The 24,947-nt window shown below is 37.5% G+C and overlaps 1 protein-coding gene across 4 annotated transcripts in view; it reads left to right on the top strand.

Annotated features, from left to right (window-relative positions):
- The window catches only part of ITGB3BP (integrin subunit beta 3 binding protein), a 59,948-nt gene that overhangs the window by 30,621 nt on the left and 4,380 nt on the right, over nucleotides 1-24,947 (top strand). For 3 of the 4 annotated variants that reach the window (XM_066376457.1, XM_066376458.1, XM_066376454.1), the window contains 5 exons: nucleotides 1,482-1,548; nucleotides 8,899-8,977; nucleotides 10,449-10,542; nucleotides 11,541-11,600; nucleotides 19,772-19,822. In XM_066376457.1, the coding sequence (XP_066232554.1) occupies nucleotides 1,482-1,548; nucleotides 8,899-8,977; nucleotides 10,449-10,542; nucleotides 11,541-11,600; nucleotides 19,772-19,821 (350 nt within the window). In that variant the 3' untranslated portion in view covers nucleotide 19,822. Of the gene's footprint in view, nucleotides 1-1,481; nucleotides 1,549-8,898; nucleotides 8,978-10,448; nucleotides 10,543-11,540; nucleotides 11,601-19,771; nucleotides 19,823-21,321; nucleotides 21,373-24,947 lie in introns of those variants that run through there. The other variant, XM_066376455.1, reaches the window with a different exon arrangement.

Raw genomic sequence — 24,947 nt, 5'->3', positions numbered from 1 at the left:
GAGTTCCTCAAGAAGGAAGTAGAGAGAATGGTGCAGAGATCATATTCTAAGATATAAGGGCTATCAGTTTTCATAATTAAAGAAAGACAGGACTTTCCAAATTAAAATAGCATGCTTAGTCTGAGCAGGGTGAATGAAAACAAATCTACCCCTAATCATGTCATGCTAAACTCTAGAGCATTAAAGACAAAGAAAATTTTAAAAGCAACCAGAGAAAAGACAAATTACCTATAAGGATGACAGATAGTAGATTTCTCATAATTACCAATTTACCATTACAGCAAGAAAAGGAATAATATTACCAACTAAAAATCACAGCTGACTTTTTAATTCTATGAAATAAAAGTATATTCAGATAAAATTTAAGAACTATTCACAGGCCCTGGCCGGTTGGCTCAGTGGTAGAGTGTCGGCCTGGTGTGCAGGAGTCCCGGGTTCGATTCCCAGCCAGGGCACACAGGAGAAGTGCCCATCTGCTTCTCCACCCCTTCCCGTCTCCTTCCTCTCTGTCTCTCTCTTCCCCTCCTGCAGCCAAAGGCTCCATTGGAGCAAAGTTGGCCCGGACGCTGAGGATGGCTCTGTGGCCTCTGCCTCAGGCCCTAGAATGACTCTGGTTGCAACAGAGCAACGCCCCAGCTGGGCAGAGCATCGCCCCCTGGTGGGCATGCCGGGTGGATCCCAGTCAGGCGCATGCGGGAGTCTGTCTGACTGCCTCCTCGTTTCCAACTTCAGAAAAAAAAAAATACAAAAAAAAAAAAAAGAACTATTCACAGATACTCCTGAAAGGACTACTAAAGAATGTACTTCTTTTTTTTTTTTTAAAGAATGTACTTCTTTAAGAAGCAAACCAAGCCTCATGTAAAGGAATGGAATGCAAGATGCAATGCTAAATAATTAATGAGCAAGTAAATTGGTAATCTATACTTTTTTTTTTTCTTTCTAGTGAGGAGTGGAGGCAGAGAGACAGATTCTCTCATGTGCCCCAACTGGAATTGACCCAGCAAGCCCACTAGGGGGCAATGCTCTGCCCTTCTAAGGCATTGTTCCATTGCTCAGCAACCAAGTTCTTAGCACCTGAGATTGAGGCCATGGAGCCATCCTCAGTGTCTGGGGCCAACTTCCTTCAGTCAAGCCATGGCTGCAGGAGGGGAAGAAAGAGAGCGAGAGAGAGAGAAAAGAGAGGGGAAAAGGGTGGAGAGCAGATGGGTGCTTCTCTTGTGTGTCCTGATCAGGAATCAAACCTGGGGCATCCACATGCTGGGCTGGTGCTCTACCACTGAGCAAACCAGCCAGGGCCAGTAATATAAATTTAATGACAAAAATATGATTACAAATTTGCTGACTATAAAGCAAAAGATAAAAATTTGAGGGGAGGTTAAAAACAAATAATAAACCGTGATATTTAAAATTTGGTGATCTAAACTTTATTTAAAATTTGACAATTTTTCCCTTATGTTCTGCTTTTTACTGCACATGTATAGGAAAGAGAAAAGAATTGAATCATCTCAGTTTAACCAAAAGAAAGAAATCTACAACAAAAGACAATGAGTAAGTTTGTTGTTTTTGAAATAATATACACATGTCTTGAAAGAAAGGGGTCATATTTGTTAGTGAAAATTTAAGAGAAATTATTTCTTTGCAAAAATTGTTATACCTGAATTGCAGTATTCTTAAAGAAGTAAAATACTTTATTTGTGATTTATTTTGCAGTTTTTGTATGATGGTGATCTGTGACACCTTAATTTTAATACTCTTTGAGCCCCGTGTCCCCAGCCTATACCAAAGAGACCAGCTTATGATATAACTGAGGCACACACTCTCTTCAGATGTACATGGATGGAGGTGTAATATGTTGTCCAGGGACATAATGCCTAACAAAGATCTGGTTCAAGAGCTAAGCACACAGGGAAGGCAGCAGAGTAAGGGATCTTGAGGAACTTCGAAGGCTTGCATGCTAGCAACTAACCATTTGGTGCCTTGAATGAAGTCACTATTTGCCTTGTGTTCTGGAAAGAATCTTTATTCACTGAGGCTGGAAGAATTGAATTAAGAAGAACAAGGATTAAATGTTCAAAGTATTTATATGCTCAGCTTGTTTACCCTTTCAGCTATATCTTCTATGTGCTACACAATATGATGGATGGGTAGATAGAGGCAAATGAAGCTTCTACCCATTGGGAGCTTACGGTCTTATGTTAAAATACCTTCCTCAACTTAGAAATGGGTTGTGGGTAATGTTTCAAAATGTCTTTAAATCATTTGAGTGAAACTCAGAATCTAAATTTTCTACAGATAGTGTTGTAATTTGTTGTTATACCCCCAGGTCAGGGTCACAAGTTGTTTTTTTTCATAATGAAGCTGAACTACATTAAAAGCTTGAAAGTGAGTGCCACTTAAGAGTACAGTACGCATGCAGGGAAGTTTCTCAAAGAAGTCTCCTTGTTTGGCATCTCCTACATTCTTCACTGTATCTTTCCCTAGCCATGCTCCCCCCGCTCCAAATATTTTCATGTGCCATATCCCAAAATACTTTTGTTGTAAATTGCTACTTCTTCCTTCCCCTAATCAAAGTTCCTATTTCCTCAGTGAAGCCTATCTCAACTAGATATATAGAGGAAACCATTTTTTAACTTATATTTAAAAATGAGCAATATATGTACATAATTTTTTTAAAACCCTAAAATTGTACAAAAGGACATACAGTGAAAGCAAATGGCAACAAGTAACCATTTTTTAAAACTTTTTATTGAATTTATTGGAGTGACATTTGTTAATAAAATTATACAGGGTTCAGATGTACAATTCTATAATACATCATCTGTGTATTGCACTGTATGTTCACCACCCTAAGACAAGCCAAGTAACAATTTATGAATCATATATAATCTTGTATTTGAAAGCGGATACCTGCTAAACCAGGGGTCTCAAACTTGCCGCATGCGGCCCGCCCACCAATTTTGTGTGGCCCGCAGACTGGCCCGCAGACTAATCCACGAAGTTTGATTAGTCTGCGGGCCGCACAAAATTGGTGGGCGGGCCGCGAGTTTGAGACCCCTGTGCTAAACCAAATGAATGTCTGATACAATTATATAAAGTGTAACTAGGATAGAAGTGAAAGTAAGCAGTGAGGGAGGAAATGCTTTTGGACAAGTGTGATACTATGTAAGAAAGCCAGACTTACTTTCCCCCGAATCAGCTCCACTTATGCTATTCTAACTTTTTATGGTTGTTTTCCTTCTTTCTTCCTCTGAACCTATCAATTTGCTTACAGTTTCAGATTTTTAAAAGATAATTTCTATGCCAGCTGTTTTCTCAAAATTCTTGCTGGGAATGTTGTTTGTTAGGGCCTCACTTAAGTAAGGATCTTGGGAAGAAGTTTCCAGGTTTAATTTAACTGTATATTCAGAGCCAAGACTGAATCTCAACTCAGCTGTTTCCACAGGCCACATGTGAATTTCCTAAATATCTCATGTTAGAAACTCCTCTGGTAAAGGGTTGAGTCTGAGTGTGTAGTTTCAAGCTGCCAACAAAGCCAGTCTCCTTGGACTCTGATAGATGTTTCTTTAATGCTGTGTTAAACAGATGATTGATTGCTGACATTGTTGCCTTCCTTTTTGTTTACCCAATTAGTAAATTGCCACTGTTCTGCAGTGTTTTTATTTTCAGCTTTTGTAACTTAGTTATAATTTTTTTAAAGCTTATTTGGTCTAGTGATAAGTATTTTTTAGTACCTAATGTCATACTGAGCTTCTGTGAATGCTGCTTGATGTAATTTTGTGTAGTTGCATGGAAACTGAAATAAATTTCAAATATTAAAACTAAAAAATAAAGAATAATTTTAGTATCAGTGAGCTTTCAAGTACCAGTTGGAAAAGAAGAAATAAAATTATCTCTATTTGTAGAGGACATAATCCTATATATAGAAAATCCCAAAGATTTACAACAAGCTACTAGAGATAATAAACTAACAAAATTACAGGTTACAAGATCAACACACAAAATCAATTGTGTTTCTATACACCTGTAGTGAAAAGTTTGAACAGGAAATTAAGGAAGCAATTCCATTTACATAGCATCCAAAAGAATAAACTACTGGAATAAATGTAACTAAAAAGGTGAAAGACTTATACACTGAAATTACAAAGCATTGCTGAAATTGTAGAAGATCTAAATAAATGGAAAGACATTTTCTGTTCATGGATAGGAACATTTGATATTGTTAAGGTGTTTACTGACAGAGAATTCAGTCTCATTCAAAGAGGACCAAGATTTCAAATTCCTCAAGTTGTACTATAATGATCTTTGGCCAAAAGATAGGATTTGATCAAATATTAAAATGGAGGTCATGAAACTGGTAGCAGTCACTGAATATCTGGATGCATTCATTACCCATCAAGATCTGCACAGTTCACAAAGGTGATTATAAGATGACGGATTTGATCTGGTTTAGTCTAGCCTGAGGCAAATCTGTTCCAGAAAGTAGTGCTGCACAGACGTTGCTGGTTCAATCCTCAGTCAGGGCACCTACAGGAACAGCTCAATGTTCCTGTCTCTCTCTCTCTCTCTCCCTGCTTCTCTCTAAAAAATAAAACTTCAAAAAAAAAGGAATAGTGTTCTATAAAATATGAATGGCACCCACTGATGATACTTTCACTTACTAACTTGAAAGAGGGAGTAAGAGTAACTGACATTTTGTAACACAATGGAATTGAGAAATGTATTCTGTGGGCAGAAATAAAAGATTGTTGGTTTTCAGAAGTATGTAAATTAGTGAAGGAAAATCTGGATGATATTAAAGACTGTGCAACTCTAAGAAAATAATACAGTCTGAGAGTCGCAGAATAGAATTTGCACCCCAAGTTCAAATGATAGGAGAATGCTATCAACAGCAGTAAAATCCAGTCTTTAGCACAAGTGAGATTGAATGTGAGAATTGCCAATTTGTCTAGGATGAAGACAGTAGCAACCATACTTCCCCCAAAAGCTGCTCAGCAAGCACTTTAGCTCCAAAGATTATGAAGGCTTCTCCACTGAGTCAGAGGATGTAGAAAAGGAGAATGTACTTCCTGAACTTCTCAGCATTTAACAGTTGGATGACTGTTATAAAATCATTCCATGAGTTTGGTTGCCATTGAGATAGAAGAACAGTTGATTTAATCTAGGAAGAAGTAAAAGAAGAAGAAAGGAAATTAAAATAAAAATGAGTCTGACAGGTATTGGCGCAGTGGACAGCGTATCAACCTGGGACACTGAGGTTGCCAGTTCGAAACCCCAGGCTTGCCCAGTCAAGGCACATATGAGAAACAATCAGTGAACAACTAAAGTGAAACAACTACAAGTTGATGCATCTTTCTCTCTCTGTCTTTCTCTTCCCTCTTCCCTCCCTCCTCCCTTCTCTAAAAATCAATAAATAAAATATTTTAAATAAAAATGAGAAGAGCAATGGAGTGTCCATTAGTCCACTTGGTCCTTCAGTGGAAACACACTTTCTTTCAAAAGCAGCTTAGGCATGTGAAGGATATCTTGAAAACAGTTTTTGCAGATCTCTACTGTTGTCAAAGCATTGTGCTTAACTGAGACCCTCAGTAACTATCTAAACTTAGGAGAAAGAATTACTAATAGGTCCTTTGTGGATGCTACATTGCACAGCTCCTGGGGTCACCATTCACATCTAACTCTATCTAAACAGAGCCCCTTGGAATCATTCCAGACGGCAAGCCTGCAGGACCAGCCCGCCCCACACATTTCTCTGAGGGTGAACAGGGGGTACCAGCAGTTCCTTAAAGTGTGGGAAGACAGTGTAGAGAGGCCCTGCCATTCTAGTCCTCCCGGGAAAGGGATGCCGGGTACAGAACATTTGGGATTCCTTCTAATAGCAAAGTAGCTTACTTGCCTCAGCTTTGCACCCCTGAGGCACTTAGTAGGCTTAGGTATACTGTCCTGCGAGCTAGAGGTTCCTAGCCCTGGGTTGGAGTCGCTGAAGTCCTCTTATTCCTACAGGCTTTAGCAACTCAATGAGAGGAAGTGGGATTCCTTCATGACACTCTCAAGCAGGTTCCAGTGGTAAACAGTGGGGCTGCAGACAGATGACTGAACTGAAAATACATAATAATAAAGGAAAAAATTTTAAGAAAAAAATTACCAATAATTCCATTATCCTTACATAATACTTAGTTTTTGCATAATGCTGTCTCTCTGTACCTTTCTTGCATACTTAGAGATATATACTTTACTTAATTGAAATATAATGTGCATATTCATTATGTGTGAACATTTACTATATCATTTGTCTTATTTTTTAATAGCAAACAAACATTAATGGGTAACACTGATGGGATTTTGAAAAGTGTTTAATTTTTAGTTTCTCTCTTAAAATTGGTAGTATAGATTTGTGATCTCTGAGACAGTAGTCATTAGCCAACCACACAGGACTAATGAGCATTTGAAATGTGACTAATCTGAAATGAGATGTGTTATGAGTATAAAGTAACAACTGGATTTTGAAAAAACATATATCTCATGAGTGATTTTCATATTGATTAAATGTGGACATGATAATACTTTAATATATTGGGTTAAATAAAATATATTACTAAAATTAAGTTCACCTGTTTCTTTTTAGTTCTTTTAATGTGACTACTAGAATTTTTTAATTTTTTTTTTTTTGTGTGGCAGAGACAGAGTCAGAGAGAGGGACAGATAGGGACAGACAGACAGGAAGGGAGAGATGAGAAACATCAATTCTTCATTGCAGCTCCTTAGTTGTTCATTGATTGATTTCTCATATGTGCCCTGACTGGCGGCTACAGCAGACAGGTGACCCCTTGCTTGAGCCAGTGACCTTGGGCTCAAGCTGGTGAGCTTTGCTCAAACCAGATGAGCCCGCGCTCAAGCTGGCGACCTCGGGGTCTCGAACCTGGGTCTTTCACATCCCAGTCTGACGCTCTATCCACTACACCACCGCCTAGTCAGGTCAGAAAATTTTTAATTATATATATGTCTTGTGTTTTATTTCTATTAAACTGCACTGGACTAGATGATCATAGATAGCTATGAGATCTTAAAATTCAAAAAGAAATTGAAACTGCAACAATAGGGAATGGTCAAATCATCTTTGGTATGTTTAATAGGTACATTATTATGCAGCCTTTAAAATTATAGACATGGATGGTAAGCCAAAAAATATAGATGTAAAGTTATATTAAGGGAAGAAAGTATGATATAAAGTAATAGAAATGTTAAAAAAAAAGAAAGAAAGAAGAAAAACCCTAAGAGAATTTTTCCAGAATGCTAAAATACCAGCTAGAGATATGTTTAGGTAGTAGGGTTACAAGTGAAGTTTTCAAATTTGAGAGTGCCTTTGTATTATTTTTTTCTTTTAAATGAGAGGAAGGGAGATAATGAGACAGACTCCTGCTGTGGGGTTCACTGGGCAACTCTGTCTGCTCGAATCAACTGAGCTATTTTTAGTTCCTGAGGCTGCTGTGCTCAGACCAGCCTAGCCATCCTCAGTGCCAGGAGCCAGCACTCAAACCAATCAAGCTGCAACCTGCAGGAGGAGAAAAGGGAGAGGGAGAGAAGCAGATGCTTGCTTCTCTTGTGTGCCCTGACCAGGAATCAAACCAGGACATCCAGACGTCAGGATGATGCTCTGTCCACTGAGCAAACCAGCCAGGGCTGCCTTTGTATCTTTTTCACATTGGAATATACTATTAAAGCCATAAAACTAACTTTCTTGATTTTTTTTTGTGTGTGTGTGATAGAGACAGGGACAGATAGGGACAGACAGGAAGGGAGAGAGATGAGAAGCATAAGTTCTTTGTTGTGGCTCCTTAGTTGTTCATTGATTGCTTTCTCATATGTGCCTTGACCAGCGGGGGTGGGGGCTACAGCAGAGCAAGTGACCCCTTACTTGAGCTAGTGACCTTTGGGCTCAAGCCAGTGACTATGGGGTCATGTCTGTGATCCCACGCTCAAGCCATCGACCCTGCACTCAAGCTGGTGACCTCAGGGTTTCAAACCTGGGTCCTCTGCGTCCCAGTCCGATGCTCTATCCACTGCGCCACCACCTGGTCAGGCAAAACTGTTTTATTTTAAAAAAATCACAGGGTAGCACTAATTCATAGACTTAGATCTAGATAAATGAGATGATGGTGTATAATGTTCTCAAAGTGGTATTATGGAGAAAGGAACAAGTCATCTATCCTGTGGATGTTATACATCTGACTGAAAGTAACCTCACAGGTTGATCTAAGCATGAATTCCTAACTGGCAGGTCATGATGCGTTGTCATGCCCCAGGACTGTACCTTCTTTAGTAAAAGGTTTTTAAACAAGCCCTGTTTTTTATTCTTGTGTTATCTAAGCTAACACACCTTTGAACTATCCTAAGTAATTCTCTGTCCCAGACTCCGTGAGGGCATAACCTACCCACAAGGGAGCATGTAATCTCAACTATCCTATGCTTTGCATTTTCCCACCTTCATGTAATCTTTACGTTCCCTCCTTAATTCCAAATATATAACAGAAGCAGCAAAATTGTCATTCCCAGGGAGCATTTGAGTTTATGCTTCTTGACTTGTTGCCAGTTTGGCTCAAATAAACTCTAAAAAAATCTGTATAGGCTTGGACATTTCTTAGATCTACAATCTTTTCTCCTACTGCTCAGTGGAAATGAGAAAAAGTGAAACTCCAAAAACCACAGGATGGTTAATAATACATACTGCTTTTATAAAAGAATAAAGAATGGAGGAGTATTTACATCTCTAACCACTTTGAAACAGGTAAAGAAAAGGAATAGAAAACTGAATGTAAAATCCTTTAAAAAGAATTAAAGTTCTGAAAATGACTTGTTTAAATGCTTGATCTTGCTAAATATTGTATTTTTCTTTACTCATAGATTAATGGTGTTGTTCTCTAAAGTTGAGAAATCATCAGAAGAAATCAAGGAAATAATGCAAAGTTTAAGTATTATACAGGTTTGCTTTTTTGGCATATAATTTTTTTGATACAATTAGAAATGGGATTGTTTTCTTGGTTTTCCTTTCTGATAGTTCATTATTGGTGTATGAAAATGAAGTTGGTTTCTGGATATTTATTCTGTATCCTGCTTCTTTACCAAATTCATTTATCAGTTCTGGTAGTTCTTTTGGTGGAATCTTCAGAGTTCTCTATATATAGTATTATGTCATCTGCAAATAATGACAGTTACTTCTTCCTCTCCATTTTGAATGCCTTTTGTTTCTTTTTCTATTATAGTTTGATTGCTGTGGGTAGGACTTCTAGTAAGTAGTACGTTGAATAAGAGTGGTGAGCAGACACCCCTATCTTGTTCCCTCATCTTAAGGGAAATACTTTTAGTTTTTGCCCTTTGAGTAAGATGTTGGCTGTGGGTTTGTCATAGATGACCTTTATTGTTGAAGTATGGTCCTTCTTTTCCCACTTTGCTGAGTTTCTGTTATTAATGGGTGCTGGATTTTATCAAATGCTTTTTCTACATCTATTGATACTATTGTGTGTTTTTTATTCTTCATTTTGTTTATGTGGTGTATCACATTTATTGATTTGCAGATATTGTGTCAACGTGCATCCTCAAAATAAATCCCACTCGGTCATAGTGTATGATCTTTTAAATGTATTGCTGGGTCCAGTTTGCTAATATTTTTTGAGAATTTTTGCATCTAAGTTTATCAGGAATATTGGCCTATAATTTTCTTTCTTTGTAGTGTCTTTATCTGGTTTTGGAATCAGTACAATGCTGGCCTCATAAAATGAGCTTGGGAGTCTTCCCTCCTCTTGAATTTTTTGTAATAGTTTAGAAAGGATACATGCTAGTTCTTCTTTGAATGTTTGATAAAATTCTCCCATGAAGCCATCAGTCCAGGACTTTTGTTTTTTTGGGAGTTTTTTTGATTACTGCTTCAGTTTTATTAGTTGTATCTGTTTATTCAGATTCTCTGATGCTTCCTGGTTCAGTTTGGATGATGGTATGTGTCTAAGAATTTATTCATTTTGTCCAGATTGTCAAATCTGTGGGCATATGTGGCATATATTTTATATTTCTACTACCTCATTTGAAAAAGAAGAATAGGAGAGAGGCCTCAGATTGAAGAATCCAATCCAGGAAAGAGTTTGCAGGGGATATGTTTAATTTACTTTTTATGGGAATTTCTTTTCTTATGTAAACATTAATAAATCATAATATTTTAGTAATGTAGTTTTTGACATTTAAAAGTAAATTTGTAGATTATGTTTTGTCTTTTTAGTCAATAAATTATTTTTATTCGAGCATTTTAAGGCTCACAATAGTTGACCTACTAGAAAATGTTAAATTTCCTACCATAGAGTTTAGGTTTTTAAGATGAAGGAAACAGTATTTTTATTAGATTTGTAAGTAATAATATCTTTGAAGAGAACTTACTAAACTCATTTAAAATGACTTTCTTTTAGGTTTTGGAGGGCAGTAAAAAGCTTGAAAATCTCATTGGTGTCCCTTATGGATTATGTTTCTTAGAAAGAGAAATGCAGAAAACGAAAGAACTAAGTAAGAAGACCTTTTAACTTTAAAATGGTATCTCTCCATTCCTTGTTTGTAAACTTAAATGTATATATTTTAATGTTGTCAACTTTAGAGATAAGCCTATTAATTTTTACCAAATTTGCCTGACCTGTGGTGGCATAGTGGATAAACCGTCTACCTGGAATGCTGAGGTCACCGGTTTGAAACCCTGGGCTTCAAACCCAAGGCACAAGTTGATGCTTCCTGCTCCTCCCCCCCTTTCTTTCTCTCTCTCTCTCTTCTCTAAAATAAATAAATAAAAATTTAAAAAAAAGAAAATTTTTACCAAATTGAAGTCTGATATATATATATCTAGCTCACTCCTGGATATGAGAGAGAAGTATTATTTAAAGCATAAGCCATATATCTTTTCTAGGAGATGTTATTTCAGAGGTTCCTCTTGAATGTAAAGTGGAAGAATATACCTTCAAAACTGGAATTGGGCTTTTTTTATGTAGTGCTCATTCTTTAAATAAGATATGTTATTTTGTACTTTATACCTATACATATATATTACTTAGAATAGTTTTTTATTTTTTCCATAAAGTTGTTTATTACAAGATGAGAAATTATTCACATTCCACATTAGTCCTTACTTATGTATGTACGTATGTATTTATTTTAAGTGAGAGTAGGGTAGATACTGTGGCTTACTCCCAATGCCTCTACCAGGATCCACCTGGCAACCCCATCTAGAGCCAGTGCTCGAGTACTGAGCTATTTTTCTTGCCTGAGGCTGATGTGCTCCAACAGAGCTATCCTCACCACCCGGTGCTATGCTCAAACCAATCAAGCCACTGGCTGCAGGAGGGAAAGTGGAAGAGAAGGAGGAGAGGGAAGAGGGGAGAAGCAGATGGTCACTTCTGTGTGCCCTGACTGGGAATCGAACCTGGGACGTTCGTATGCCAGGCTGACGCTCTATCCACTGAACCACCAGCCATAGCCTCCATGTTAATTAACATGAGATTTATTTTTTCTTCTAGTGACAAAAGCAGCAAAACAAAAACTGTTTGAAAAGAAGAATTCAGAACTTCCTAACAAAGGTAAATTGTGTTTTAATTTATAATATAAAGATATCCTTTTATTCCATTTTACCATTTAAAACCAGATATTATGAGTTTCTTAATATACATACTCTTAAAAGACTAGGAATCTTGCCTGACCAGGTGGTGGTGCAGTGGATAGAGTGTAGGACTGGGATGCAGAGGACCCAGGTTCGAGACCCTGAGGTCGCCAGCTTGAGCGCGGGCTCATCTGGTTTTGAGCAAAGCTCACCAGCTTGAACCCAAGGTCGCTGGCCCCAGCAAGGGGTTACTTGGTCTGCTGAAGGCCCACGGTCAAGGCACATATGAGAAAGCAATCAATGAACAACTAAGGTGTTGCAACGCGCAATGAAAAACTAATGATTGATGCTTCTCATCTCTCTCCGTTCCTGTCTGTCCCTGTCTATCCCTCTCTCTGATTCTCTCTCTGTCTCTGTAAAAAATAAATAATTAAAAAAAAAAAAGACTAGGAATCTTGTTTGAAAATTTTATATTACATTTAGCAGAAGACCATGTCTGATGAGCTCAACTTCCCTGATGACTGAACTTTTAAAATATCCTTTGAAATACAAATTTCAGAACAAGATTTAATTTTTTGTTTTATTAAAAGTTCTTTTTTAGAATCTAGATAAATGCGGCAACAATACATAAATATACAGAAGTTTTTAATGGTAAATTAGGAGACACAAATTTAATGGTAAATTAGGAGACATAAAATTACTTAGTACCAGTGTTCTGAAAACTTTCAGATCATCTGGTGGACTTACTGTTAAGTCTTACGCCTCTGAGCATCATAGTATGGGTAACTAAATTAGCAAGTTGTAAGTTCCCTTAACACATGCACATCCATACCTCAGTAAGCAAAATAATCATGGGCTGTAAAATATTTAGACCAACTTGAGGCATTATTTTAATATTACTGACATGAATACCACTTAGCAATCTTTGCAGACAGAGAGAGGCCTTGAAATGGGTAACTGTGTTTTATATTATAGCCTTATCATTTTTGAGTACCAATGACTACCATTTATTTATGGAGGACCAATAATTACTAAGATTATTACTAGGATCAGAAGATCTTTACAGCAACTCTGCAAGATAACTCTTATTACTGCCATTATAGCTAAGGAACAAGGACAGAAAATGTTAAAGTAACTTGCCCAAAGACACTGCTACTTAAGTGTCAGAGAACGAATTCCAACAAAAGACCAATCTGACCTCAAAAAGTATTTTATTTTGCTTGACTGGTGGTGGCACAGTGGATAAAACATCCACCTGGAATGCTGAGGTCACAGGTTTGAAACCCAAGGTTGCTGGTTTGAGCACGGGATCGCTGACAAGATTTTAAGGTCGTGGACTTGAGCCCTGAGGTTGCCAGCTCGGCTTGAGCCTGAGGTCACTGGTCAGATCCCCGGTCAAGGCACATATGAGAAGCAATCAGTGAATAAGTGGAGCAACGAGTTGATGCTTCCGTCCTTTTCTTTCTCTCTCTTTACTTTCCTCCCTACTTCCCTCCCCCTCTCTCAAAAAAAATAAAATTTTAGGATTTTTTCATTATTTCATGTTGCTTATTCCTAAAACAAATCAAATCGTCTGATAGTCATCCCAACTTTCTGATTCAAACATGAGGCATAACTGAAACTGATTCAATCAATTATGTTAGACTTTGTTTAGACTCTTTAACAGCTGGTGATGAGTTTGCAGTTGAAAGTGCTAGGATTCCTGCCCTGGCCACATAGTTTGCTTGGTTGGAGCATCGTCCCAACATGCAGAGATTGTGGATTTGGTCCCCGTCGGGGCACCTACAGAAAAAGATCGATATTTCTACCTCTCTGTCTCTCTCCCTTCTTCTTTCTCTAAAATCAACCAGTAATCTTTATTTTTAAGTGCTAGGATGCCATGCTGGTCAGTTCCAAAAGCCACTAAGTCATGGCAGGCCAGCACCATTGCAAGTCTCTTCCAAAACTCATGTGTCGCAGGAGCTGAGCAGACTTTCTGAGCTATTTATTCGACCAGCTAATTTCCATTGTGATCCTTGAAGGTAAAAACAAACAAACAAACAAACAAACATGAGGCCCTGGCCGGTAGGCTCAGCGGTAGAGCGTCGGCCTGGCGTGTGGGGGACCCGGGTTCGATTCCCAGCCAGGGCACATGAGAAGCGCCCATTTGCTTCTCCACCCCCACCCCCTCCTTCCTCTCTGTCTCTCTCTTCCCCTCCCGCAGCCAAAGCTCCATTGGAGCAAAGATGGCCCGGGCGCTGGGGATGGCTCCTTGGCCTCTGCCCCAGGCACTAGAGTGGCTCTGGTCACGGCAGAGCGACACCCCGGAGGGGCAGAGCATCGCCCCTGGTGGGCGTGCCGGGTGAATCCCGGTTGGGCGCATGCGGGAGTCTGTCTGACTGTCTCTCCCCGTTTCCAGCTTCAGAAAAATACAAAAAAAAAAAAAAAAAAATTGAAAAAAAAAACAAACATGAAAGTAGCCCTTAGAAAAGGCTTGATATTTCTTCTTGCCTGTGCTGTATAACTTGAGATATAGGTTTCAGTCTGTCCAAACTTGACAAGTTTTAGAGGATTGTAATGGGAAATTGGGATGTTTATTATTTCCCAGTTAGAGGAAATCTTGAATCTATAAATTCTATGCCAACTGTGTGATTTTCTTTTAAATCTATAATTTCCTAGGACTAATTGGAATTAGGCTTTACATAGTTGGCTTTTGCCAAAAGTTTTGAGAAATGAGGTAGTGAAAATTGATAGAACAAATAAGTGAGCTGTCACTGCTAAAAATTAATGGGGAAAAATTTCCAAAACTATTGTTTCCTAAACATTTATTAAGACATTAGTTTCTTCTATGTATTAAAATAGTTCTTGCCTTTCAGTTATCCAGTATATACTGATTCTGTGTGTGTTTATGCATGATCGGTTTTAAATCTACTTTCTAATGTTTTAGCATTAGAACTGACTTGCCCATTACCAGGTTTTCCTTAGGTCTAAGTAGTTCTTCATGCATATAGAGAATTGTATCATTAAATCATGTTTTAAAATTTCTAATAAGCATTGTGGTTTAAATGAAAACTGAGTTACCATATACATAATATATGTTACATATTAACATGTTATATATACTAGAATACATGTCATCTTCTATTTCTTTTTTTTTGGCAAGAGCTACATTAACTCTATATTTCCTGAGGTTTTCAAATCTTCATTACCTTTTTAACTATTTGAAGTAATGCCTGAAAAATAGATTGAAACTTTTTTTATATAATTTGAGTTTGAGCTATACATTTTTAGTGGGTGCTTTTCCCTCTTCCTCTAGTTCCTAATATTTGCCTTGTTTTTGGCAGTTTTTGTTTGGGGTTTTGTTTTGTTTTTTGGTTAAGATGTACAACGCATACACATATATATGTAAACTTTTTTACTAAGTTAGTAACTTTAACTCCCTTCTATTCATACCTTCATTTTAAAATGACTTTTTTTTTTCCAACATCTCAAACTAGTTTCTTTATAAGTTCCTTATTTGGGGATCTGGCCTTCACCTTTTTATAGAAATTTCTACTTTTTTCTTTTAGTATGCTGCTACTCAGAATTGTCTAAATTTAAAAATGTTTTGGGAGACCTGGCCAGGTAGCTCAGGTGGCTAGAGTGTCATCCCAACATGCCAAGGTTTCGGGTTCAATTCCTGGCACATACAAGAATCAACCAAAGACTGCATAAATAAATGGAACAAATATCTCTCTCTCTCCCTCTTCCCTTCCCTCTCTCTTTCTTCTTCTCTCTCAAATCAATCAGTAAATAAAAATGTTTTGGGAATCTTCATAATATTAGAAATTACATAGATGGGAATGAATAATATAAAAACCAACCCTATCATATGTATTAGGTTTCTGTTATTAGGTAATTATGAAATAAGAATAAACAAATCACTTGTTTCACTATTAAAAGAATGTCCTCAGGTTCTTATAAAGATTTCCTAGAATAGTTAAAGTAGACAATACCAGAATTCCAACTCTTATGCTGTATTTGCCCCTTCAAGTTGGTCCCTTAGTTGTGTGTGTGTGTGTGTGTGTGTGTGTGTGTGTGTATATATATTAATTTATTTATTCATTTTTTTTAGAGAGGAGGGAGGGATTGGGGGAGAGAGAGAGAGAGAGAGAGAAAGGGGGAGGAGCAGGAAGCATCAACTCCCATATGTGCCTTGACCAGATAAGCCTGGGGTTTCAAACCGGCGACCTCAGAGTTCCAGGTTGACGCTTTATGCACTGAGCCACCCCAGGCCAGGCCCCTTAGTTGTATATTTTTATAATTGCATTGCTAGCTTCTTTAGCACCGTTGCAGCCTTAGGAGTATACTTGTAAAATAACAATCTAGTGTTTTAAATAAATAGACATTTGACACACATTCTTAAGGCTTTATATAACTTATTAAAAAAAATTTAAGGCTCACTGAGATTTTTATATTTGTCAGAAGAACTGAACCTTGCAAATGAGGGAATGTCTTTCTTGTTAGAGTATATCAATAAAAGAGGGTTTCCTCTGTTAACTGCATATTTCTTAAACAAAGGAAGGCTTCTTTCTTTTTTAAGTTACTTAGGAAATAAACCTAACTTCACTTTCCTTAATAATATTGGCTTTATGACTATTACAAAAATAATGAAATGAAAGGTTCTTTTTCTATTATATTTGGATGTGAATTTTCATAATTATTTTTAATTTGTTATGCTGAACATTTAAAACATATGACCATTCAGTGGGTTGATAGAGATGGAATGTCACATTATCATCACATGGGAAGGCATGAAATTTATTTACTTTACATAATCAACCTCAACTTAAAACAACTTGATACAGATATTCTTAAGTCAATAGATGGCATTATATAGTGCTTAAGATTTTTATTTTTTCTGGAGTTTAGTAGAAAATACCATCATTGTTTGTCTGTGACTAGTACTTCCAGTAAACAAAATGTTTTTGAAAAGAATGTAAGCAAATTGTAGAGCAGTTGCCAAGATATGAAATCTAGACACTTAGCTTCAGTCCAAAACATATTTTATCATTATTGAGAATAATTGTGTAGGTTGTAGTATGCATATTTTAAATGAAATGTTAACCATCTGAACTTTACATTGTTCAAAAAAGTTGTTTCAGCTGTTTATAATACAAGATATTTCAGAATTGCTGTCTCTAGCCTTAAAAAGAAAAGCATAGACTATGTTTCTGTTTTCTTAAGCTAACTTTCTATCTTCTTATATTGTAAAATTCATCTTGGTTATAGGATTTTTAAGTTTTCAGATTGCATGACAAATATGAAACTCTTTTTGTCCTAAGACTATAAAATAGTTTGATACTGCCTTTTTATTCTAACCACTCACTGAAGTATTTTTCAACTTAAAAATATGTTGTTCTTTCCCCTAATCGGTTTTAAAATAGTATTCATCTTATCAGCTAAATAATTTTACTCCTAGAAGACACCTACCCTTTTAGTTTTTCTTTTATATCTTTTTTTTTTTTTTTTCTTTTTTCATTTTTCTGAAGCTTGGAAACAGGGAGAGACAGTCAGACAGACTCCCGCATGCGCCCGACCGGGATCCACCTGGCACGCCCACCAGGGGCGACGCTCTGCCCACCAGGGGGCGATGCTCTGCCCATCCTGGGCGTCGCCGTGTTGCGACCAGAGCCACTCTAGCGCCTGAGGCAGAGGCCACAGAGCCATCCCCAGCGCCCGGGCCATCTTTGCTCCAATGGAGCCTTGGCTGCGGGAGGGGAAGAGAGAGACAGAGAGGAAAGCGCGGCGGAGGGGTGGAGAAGCAAATGGGCGCTTCTCCTGTGTGCCCTGGCCGGGAATCGAACCCGGGTCCTCCGCCTTTTATATCTTAACATTAAACAATATCTTTTTTCAAGCCAATGCTTCAGTTTTAAAAGCACTAAGGTTTGAAGTTTACACATTAAGAGTTTTAGGAGAAACAACAAAAATTCCTCCTATGCTTTAACATTCTAAGTTTATCTGGAGATTTTAAAAATGAAGATTAGAGTTTTGGTCACACAAATCTACATTAATGTACAAGCACGGTCCTCAGCTTTTTATAAGCGTTCAGCTTCATGAATATTGTACATGCGTCATACCTTTCCTCCAAATGTTAATGCTCTTGTTTTACATTTTCGTCGCTGTTTTGGGGATACATTTCAACTTCTTGAGATTTGTCTAGGATTTAAGGAAAAACAAACTGTTTTATTTTCAAAGCCTTCTAAGGAATTTTTTCCATGGTTTAATTTTTTTTATACTTTACTAGAAGTATGATAATTTTTATCTTTTAAGTAATCAGTAAAAAAAAAAAAAAAAAGTAAACCATAGACTTGAACTCATTTAATAGCAATTATGTGTTTAAGAGGTATAAATAACTTGCTACCAGACATTACAAATATCCAGGTGCTCTGTATGTGCTGATGACAACAAAATTGAAACGAAAGACTGTAATAATTCTGACTGGTTTTCTCTGCAGAAGATATTGATTATTTGTGTGTGGTGAGAGATTTGGAAAATTCAATTAAAGGAGTTGTGCAAAGGTTTCATAAATTTTCTTTCTACAGCGTGTACACAGACATTGTTGCGTATTAAATCAATGCAGCACTTCACAATATATTTTCTTTGAAACATAAAAATAAATAACATTTAAACAGTTCTGCTTACTACAGAAACAAATTTTATTTTCTGTGAAGCATTTAGTCATGTGCTATCACTGACTCATACACATTTGCCAGCTGTAACAAATTTTATAGACATTTTCCCCAGAGACATATCTCACATACTATGAATTTTTAAATGAGCGAATGGCGAAGAAGGGATGTCAGCAATATAAAAATTGATCAGCTAAAAGATAAAAGCATAAGTAAAGAGATTTGTATGGTAGTCTTAATAGGTTTTATTAAATAAAAATACTATAAAAAGACAGTAATGAACAGACTGAAGACTAACTGTTCTTGAGGTGGAGAAAAATTATTCTGGCACATTTAGTAGAAATTGGTTTTATATCACCTGACAGGTGAACACTTTTTTTCCATTTTAACTCTTAGAGTAGTCAGAAAGTCTCCTCGAAAAAAGAGTTTGGTAAATTCTCTAGGCGGTTTATATATTTTAAACATATATACATAATAAGGTAGATATGTATAGTTATATAGCTAACTATATAGTTTATTATATAGCTCATTACCCAGTTTAAAGCAGGACTTGTGTAAGAAGTAAACATTAGGTGATTTTTTTCCTTTAGCTCAGACCTCACATAGGAGGAAAGTAGTCATTTTCATTCACACTCTTCACACCATATGCTAGAAGCTCTCTCTTTTGGGACTCCAGGCCTCTCTACTTCTGTCTTTACCTGGATTGCTCTTTTTCTCTAATAAACTTCTGCTCATTCTTCAAGGTCAGTCTCAGATGTCACAGCCTCTATGAAACTTTCCCCAGTTCCCTAGGTAAAGCTAAATTGTTTCATCTTCTAGGCTTCTACAACACTTGTCTGAATGTTTATAAATGTATCATGCTTTACTGTAGTATATCATGATTGTCTGGATACAGGGCTTTTTCTGGGCTCCTCCCTGGCAAACAAAAGTCTTCTCTCTCTATTGTAGCCCTGGAGCCTACTATAGAATCCAGAGAAAAGATCACAATGCGTGTTCAGTGAATGAATAAAAACAAGTGGCCACTCTAAGAATTTTTTAAAAGGAATTTCCTAAATATTTTCAAATACTTACAAATTGCTATTGCCTTACATGCCTCCTTCACTTAATATTTATTGAATACCTACTCTGAGCCACACACTGTTTTAGCACTGGGGACACACTAATGAACAAGACAGACATAGTCCTGCCCTCAGGATTATAGAATCTAGCACAAAGGACAGGTAATTATAATAAACCAGAAGCATACATTATAAGAATAAATTTCTTGTCAGTTTTTATCCTAAATTTTAAAATATACATTCTGAAACAGAATCAGGCAAATAGGTAGGCTGTTGAAACAAGAATTTATAACCCCAAAGCTACTATTTATAGTGTAAAATAAAACTTTATGTTTGGATTCTTTATTTTAATTCCATTTTGATTAAGCATTTATTCTGCATCATATACTGTGACAGCTTATGCTGAACTGTTTTCTGAAAAAAATCATTTTTCTTTCATATAGAGTTACGTCATCTTGACAGCTATGAATTCCTTAAAGCCATTTTAAATTGAGGTATGTTTCATCTTTCTAATTAAATATAGCCTTGTTAAATTTTACTGTTTTTTTCAGGTGGAAATATTTTATTTACATGATCAAATTTTGTACTCTCTACAAAGAAAATAGGGCCAGGTGCTTTGGAGTTTTAGTTGAAATTAATTTGTTCTTATAAACAATAAGAAGACAGTGGGACAAGATCTGTAATTTAGAGACTGGTTAAAAAAGAACACTGTTTATCTATTAGACTAGTTTTTAAAGTCACGTTAGGTATGTTTATAAGTATAAAGACTCTTAATTGAATACCTTAATTGAGTAATATAAATAGTTAACTAGATGCTGACGAGGTGGGTTATGGTTTCTATAGGGCACATTTGACTGAACAAGATATGACTGAGCAAGTCTATGAACCTGAAAATATGCTAAATTGATTAAATAATTTTATATTAATTAGTTGGACCTTTTCTTCAAAACAGTTCCTGTGGATTCAGCAATACAAGTAAAATATGATATATTTATAAATAGCTTATTATAACTTAGCTAGCTAGAAACAGTATGAGTTGTGATATGATATTAGTGTTTACTATACCTGTAACTGAACGTTCACATTAAGAACTAGCATTATCCCAGCCCTGGTCGGGTATCTCAGGTGATAGAGCATCCTCTTGGCGCACGGAGGTCACAGGTGTCACAGGTTTGATCCCCGGTCAGGGCACATATGAGAAGCAACCAAAAAGTATACAACTAAATAGAACAAGTTGATGCTTCTCTCTCTCTCTCTCCCTCTCTCCTTCTCTCCCTTCCTCTTTCCTTCCCTTCTTCCCTGTCTTCCTCCCTCCCTCTCCCTCTCCTTCCCTCTCCCTCTGTCCCTTCCTCCCTCTCTCACCCTACCTCCCTCTCTCCCTCCCTCCTTTCCTTCCTTCCTTCCTTCCTTTCTTCCTTCCTTCCTTCCTTCCTTCCTTCTTTCCTTCCTTCCTTCCTTCCTTCCTTCCTTCCTTTCCTCCCTCCCTCCCTCCCTCCCTCCCTCTCTCTCTCCTTCTCTCCTTCTCTCCCATTCCCTTTCCCCCCTCTCTCCCTTCTTCTTTTCTTTCTCTCTCTCAAACCAATGGAAATTAAAAAAAAAACAAACAGCATTATCCCAAACTTAATGGCATCAGTATTAATTTTTTTAGAAGCTAACCAGATGTTGTCTGCTATGTCTCAAAAATATGCATAATGGAAAAATAAAAATTCTATTTTATCCTGAAAACATTTCTTTGGAAATAGTATCTCAAGTGATTAATATTAGCTTCCTAACAAACTAGCTCTTCTGAACATATTTGCAAAGCATCTTATATAGAAAATGGTCACTTTCATTCATTAAAATGTTCTGTTGTACACAACAAATAGTAGCTTATAATAATAGCTAACATTTATTGAGGACTTTCAGTATGCCTTGCACTGTTGTAAGCACTTTTTACCTATCTCATTTAACCTTCACAACTTATGTAAAGTAAATACAGTTATTGTCTTTATAGGTAAGGAGACTGAGAAACAAAGGTAAGTGCCTTGTTTCAGAATCACCTAAGAGAGCCAGGAGGCTAACCTCAGTAGTGTGCTACTAGTCTGTGCTCATGCCTCCTCTACAGCAGTAATCTGTGAGTGTCAGGTTTCACTACTGGTCAAAGGTGTGTGTGTGTGTGGTTTAGGTGAGAGGAGGGGAGATACTGAGACAGACTCCGCATGCACTCCAACTGGAATCCACCTGGCAACCCCATCTGGGGCCAGTGCTCAATTACCAAGCTGTTTTTAGCGCTTGAGGCTTATTTGCTCCGACCAAGCTATCCTCAGCTCCCACACCATTGAACCACTGGCTGCAGGAGGGGACAAGGGAGAGAAGGGAGTCAAGGGAAGAGGGAAAGAAGCAGATGGTTGCTTCTCCTGTGTGCCCTGACCGGGAATCAAACCCAGGACGTCCATATACCAGGCCAGTGCTCTATCCACTGAGGTACTGGCCAGGGCCTGCTCAAAGGTTTTAGATCCTGTTAAATAGTAAGAATGTAATATCTTTACACATGCATGTACATATTCATTATAGAGTTAAATATTTTATAAAATTTCTGATCCATGCAAGTTCCACAGAGAACTGTTGGATGGTGATCATAAATACATATTCACAGCTACACATTTGGCAAGTGCACATACACACATGTAATGTATGACTATCTCATTAGTGAACTTTGGGCGGAACTTAAGAGTACTGAGAATAGCTTTGATTTCATTGACTAGCGAAACTCATTACATATTAGAGGTGTTCTTATGGGTCTTTGAGTAGTACTTTCAAAAAACTTGAAAAAATTAAGATTAACTTACCACTCAACTTCTGTTTCAGTGGGAAACAACAGAGGGAAGTAACAGGGAAATGAAATTTGCATTACCTTTGAAGTAGTTCCCTGCGGTTCTTTTGACTGTTTTCTTCTCACTTTGGATATTTTTTTCATGATCTCATCCATTCCCTTGACTTTAGTTCTGATCTTACTGTATATTATTTCCGAATCTGTTTGTGACCCTCCTGATAGAAACCCATATCTCAGCTGCTGTACTTTGTCCCCCAAGTATTCTGATTTCATAATCCCCCTTAATTGTTCTTTGTTCCACCTTTCTACGATTTATTCATCTAATCTTAAAGCTTAAAACCTCAAGATTCTGTCTTTTTTATTTGTCCCCACATCCAAACTGCTGCTATGTCATATCACTTCCAAAGCGTTTCTCTTCTCCATGCCTGCTACACTGGTTTTATTTGTCATTGCCTCTCATCCAGATTATCGTCATCCCTGTTTTAGCCGGCCTCTCTGCCCTTTGGTCCCTTGCCTCTCAGCCTGTCCTGCTCCTGGACGGCTTATGCTCCAGAAGTGGTCACTCGACCACATTCACAGAACAACCCAAATTCATACTGACATTCAGGACTTTCCCTAATCTGACCAGTTTGCCTTTCCAATTTGTCCTTGTGCCTCAGTCACTTTAGATAACTTGCCATTCTCCAGACACACTCCTCAGAAAGTCCCTTCCTCATTTCTTTACTGTTGTTCCTGTCACCTCTACTTGGCATACCTTTCTTCCATCATTGTCAAAATTTTGCCCATCTTTCAAAACCTTCTTCTAGCTTACCTTACACTGTGCTTCCTCAGAGTCCTCTCCTCCAGGTTCTCTCATTGCTCTTTTTTTGTTCATTTTCATAGCTGCCCGACTGGCATGACTAAGGGATTAAACTCCCTGATTCTGTCCTGTGCCCTAGGAACCTCTCCCAGCCATCGTACTCCTGATACTGCTGTGGCCAACTTCTGTCTGCAGATCAGCTCCTGCCCTGTCAGGGGAACCACCCCATACAAGTTCACTCCCAGAGCCTTTAAAAAGTGAAGTCTTTATAAAATAATGTGAGGAGAGACTGCCACGAAGGGAGACAGCAACCCATAGGCCACAGACTGTACGAGGACCAATAAAAGGGTGAACAGGGAGAAAAAGAAGCATGATTTTGGCTAGTGTTAATGGGGTATTGCAGGAGGTACTGGGATGCTTTATCTAGAAACAATGAATAAATCACTTGGTTAACAAAAGTATGAGACAGTATAAATACATCACTGCATAATGCCAACCTTTTGAAACCTAGTAATCAAGCTAAGCATACAAGATTTATATAGTACATGAAATAATAATAAAAGGCAAGCTATGATAGTAATACAAGTTCAGATCCTTCTTTTTTTCATGTTTCTAGGCAACAGCAAATTCAAAAAAAGATTGAGTCCAAAGAGTATCAAAGTATTAATTTGATTAGTGGAGGAATTGATAACCTCCAGGCAGGCTGTCTGGTAAAAGTTTGGGGTCACTGATATGGATTTTGCCTAAGGCAAAAGTGGGACCTCCTTTCTTCCATGCTGACTAAATCTTGAACCCTGTGTGCTCTCCTGAACCTGAAGAGAGAGCTGGATCTCTGAGATAGACCCTGTGTCCATGTGCCTCTACAACAGGAAAGACACAGGCCTGTCTTACAGGTTTTGTTGCAGGTGAGAGATAGAATGGGTTAGTCTCCTTACAACGTGAAATTAGGAAGCACAAAAGCCCATCAAACTTGAGAGCAGACAGAAAATGGGCAACTAAATAGTAGGGAAGACTGTTATATAAGAGTAGTAACATGTTATATAAGAGTAGTAACATGTCTTATTGGTAGTAAAGTTTGGGACCAATGTTCTTGATGTTGACAAGTCAAATGTGTCACTCCCTGGGGTATAGACAGCAAGAGTTGATAGAAGGTCCTTTTCAGACTGAGAAGTATAAACATTCCCTTCTAAGTACCAAATGAAGAGAATAAGCATTACTATAGGAATACACAACAGACAGATTAACTCAGGATGGTGTGGTGAGGTCATTGTTTAATGCAGTGGTTCTCAAGTGTACGCCAGGGCATACCGGTGTGCCCTAGAAAATTTCCAGGTGTGCCCTATGGTATTCCAGAGAAATATGTGCCTGTTGGGCACCAAACAGCCAACAGGGTTTTTGGAGTTTAGATTTTGGGGGGACAGAGGTGTGGGGAATTGGCTGTAAACTGACAGTCTGCCCAACCCCCCACCTCACTTGCCTGATTAGGTTGCAAAAGGCTGTTAAGCTGGATTGTTTACACTACCCCCCATGTTCCCCAGAAAGACTGGAGGCAAGTTTCTTCTATCCTTTGTTTGGTGTAAAATTAAGATGATATGCATGGTGGGGGTTTTCTGCACTCAACACAATTAAAAGTAAAAAGAGAGGAATTTGTCAATGTATTCACGAGGAAATGCGAGTTTGCCTCTCAAATATATGCCCAAACATTGAAGAAATTGCTAGGACACATCAGGCTCATGTTTCTCATAAACACAAGAATGAAAAAACACATTCGTGCAGGGACCTGCCAAATTGTCTGAATCTTCCTAAGAATGTATCTCTGTGTATAAAAAAAGATAAATTTTTTTGTCGTTTTTTAATTTTTTAACCCCTTTTTTACGAATTCTAAAAAGCATAACTCAAAAAATGTAACACAAAAATGTTTTTTAATGCCAGAATAAATTTAATTTTGTCATATTTATTTCATTTAATTACCATAAAAGCACACTTGGACTTTATTTTTTTTAATATT

The sequence above is a fragment of the Saccopteryx leptura genome, chromosome 3, assembly GCF_036850995.1.
Source record: "Saccopteryx leptura isolate mSacLep1 chromosome 3, mSacLep1_pri_phased_curated, whole genome shotgun sequence".
Taxonomy (NCBI): Eukaryota; Metazoa; Chordata; class Mammalia; order Chiroptera; family Emballonuridae; genus Saccopteryx; species Saccopteryx leptura.
The sequence above is the reverse complement of the archived record's forward strand: the minus strand, read 5'-3'. Positions and strand labels throughout refer to the sequence as shown.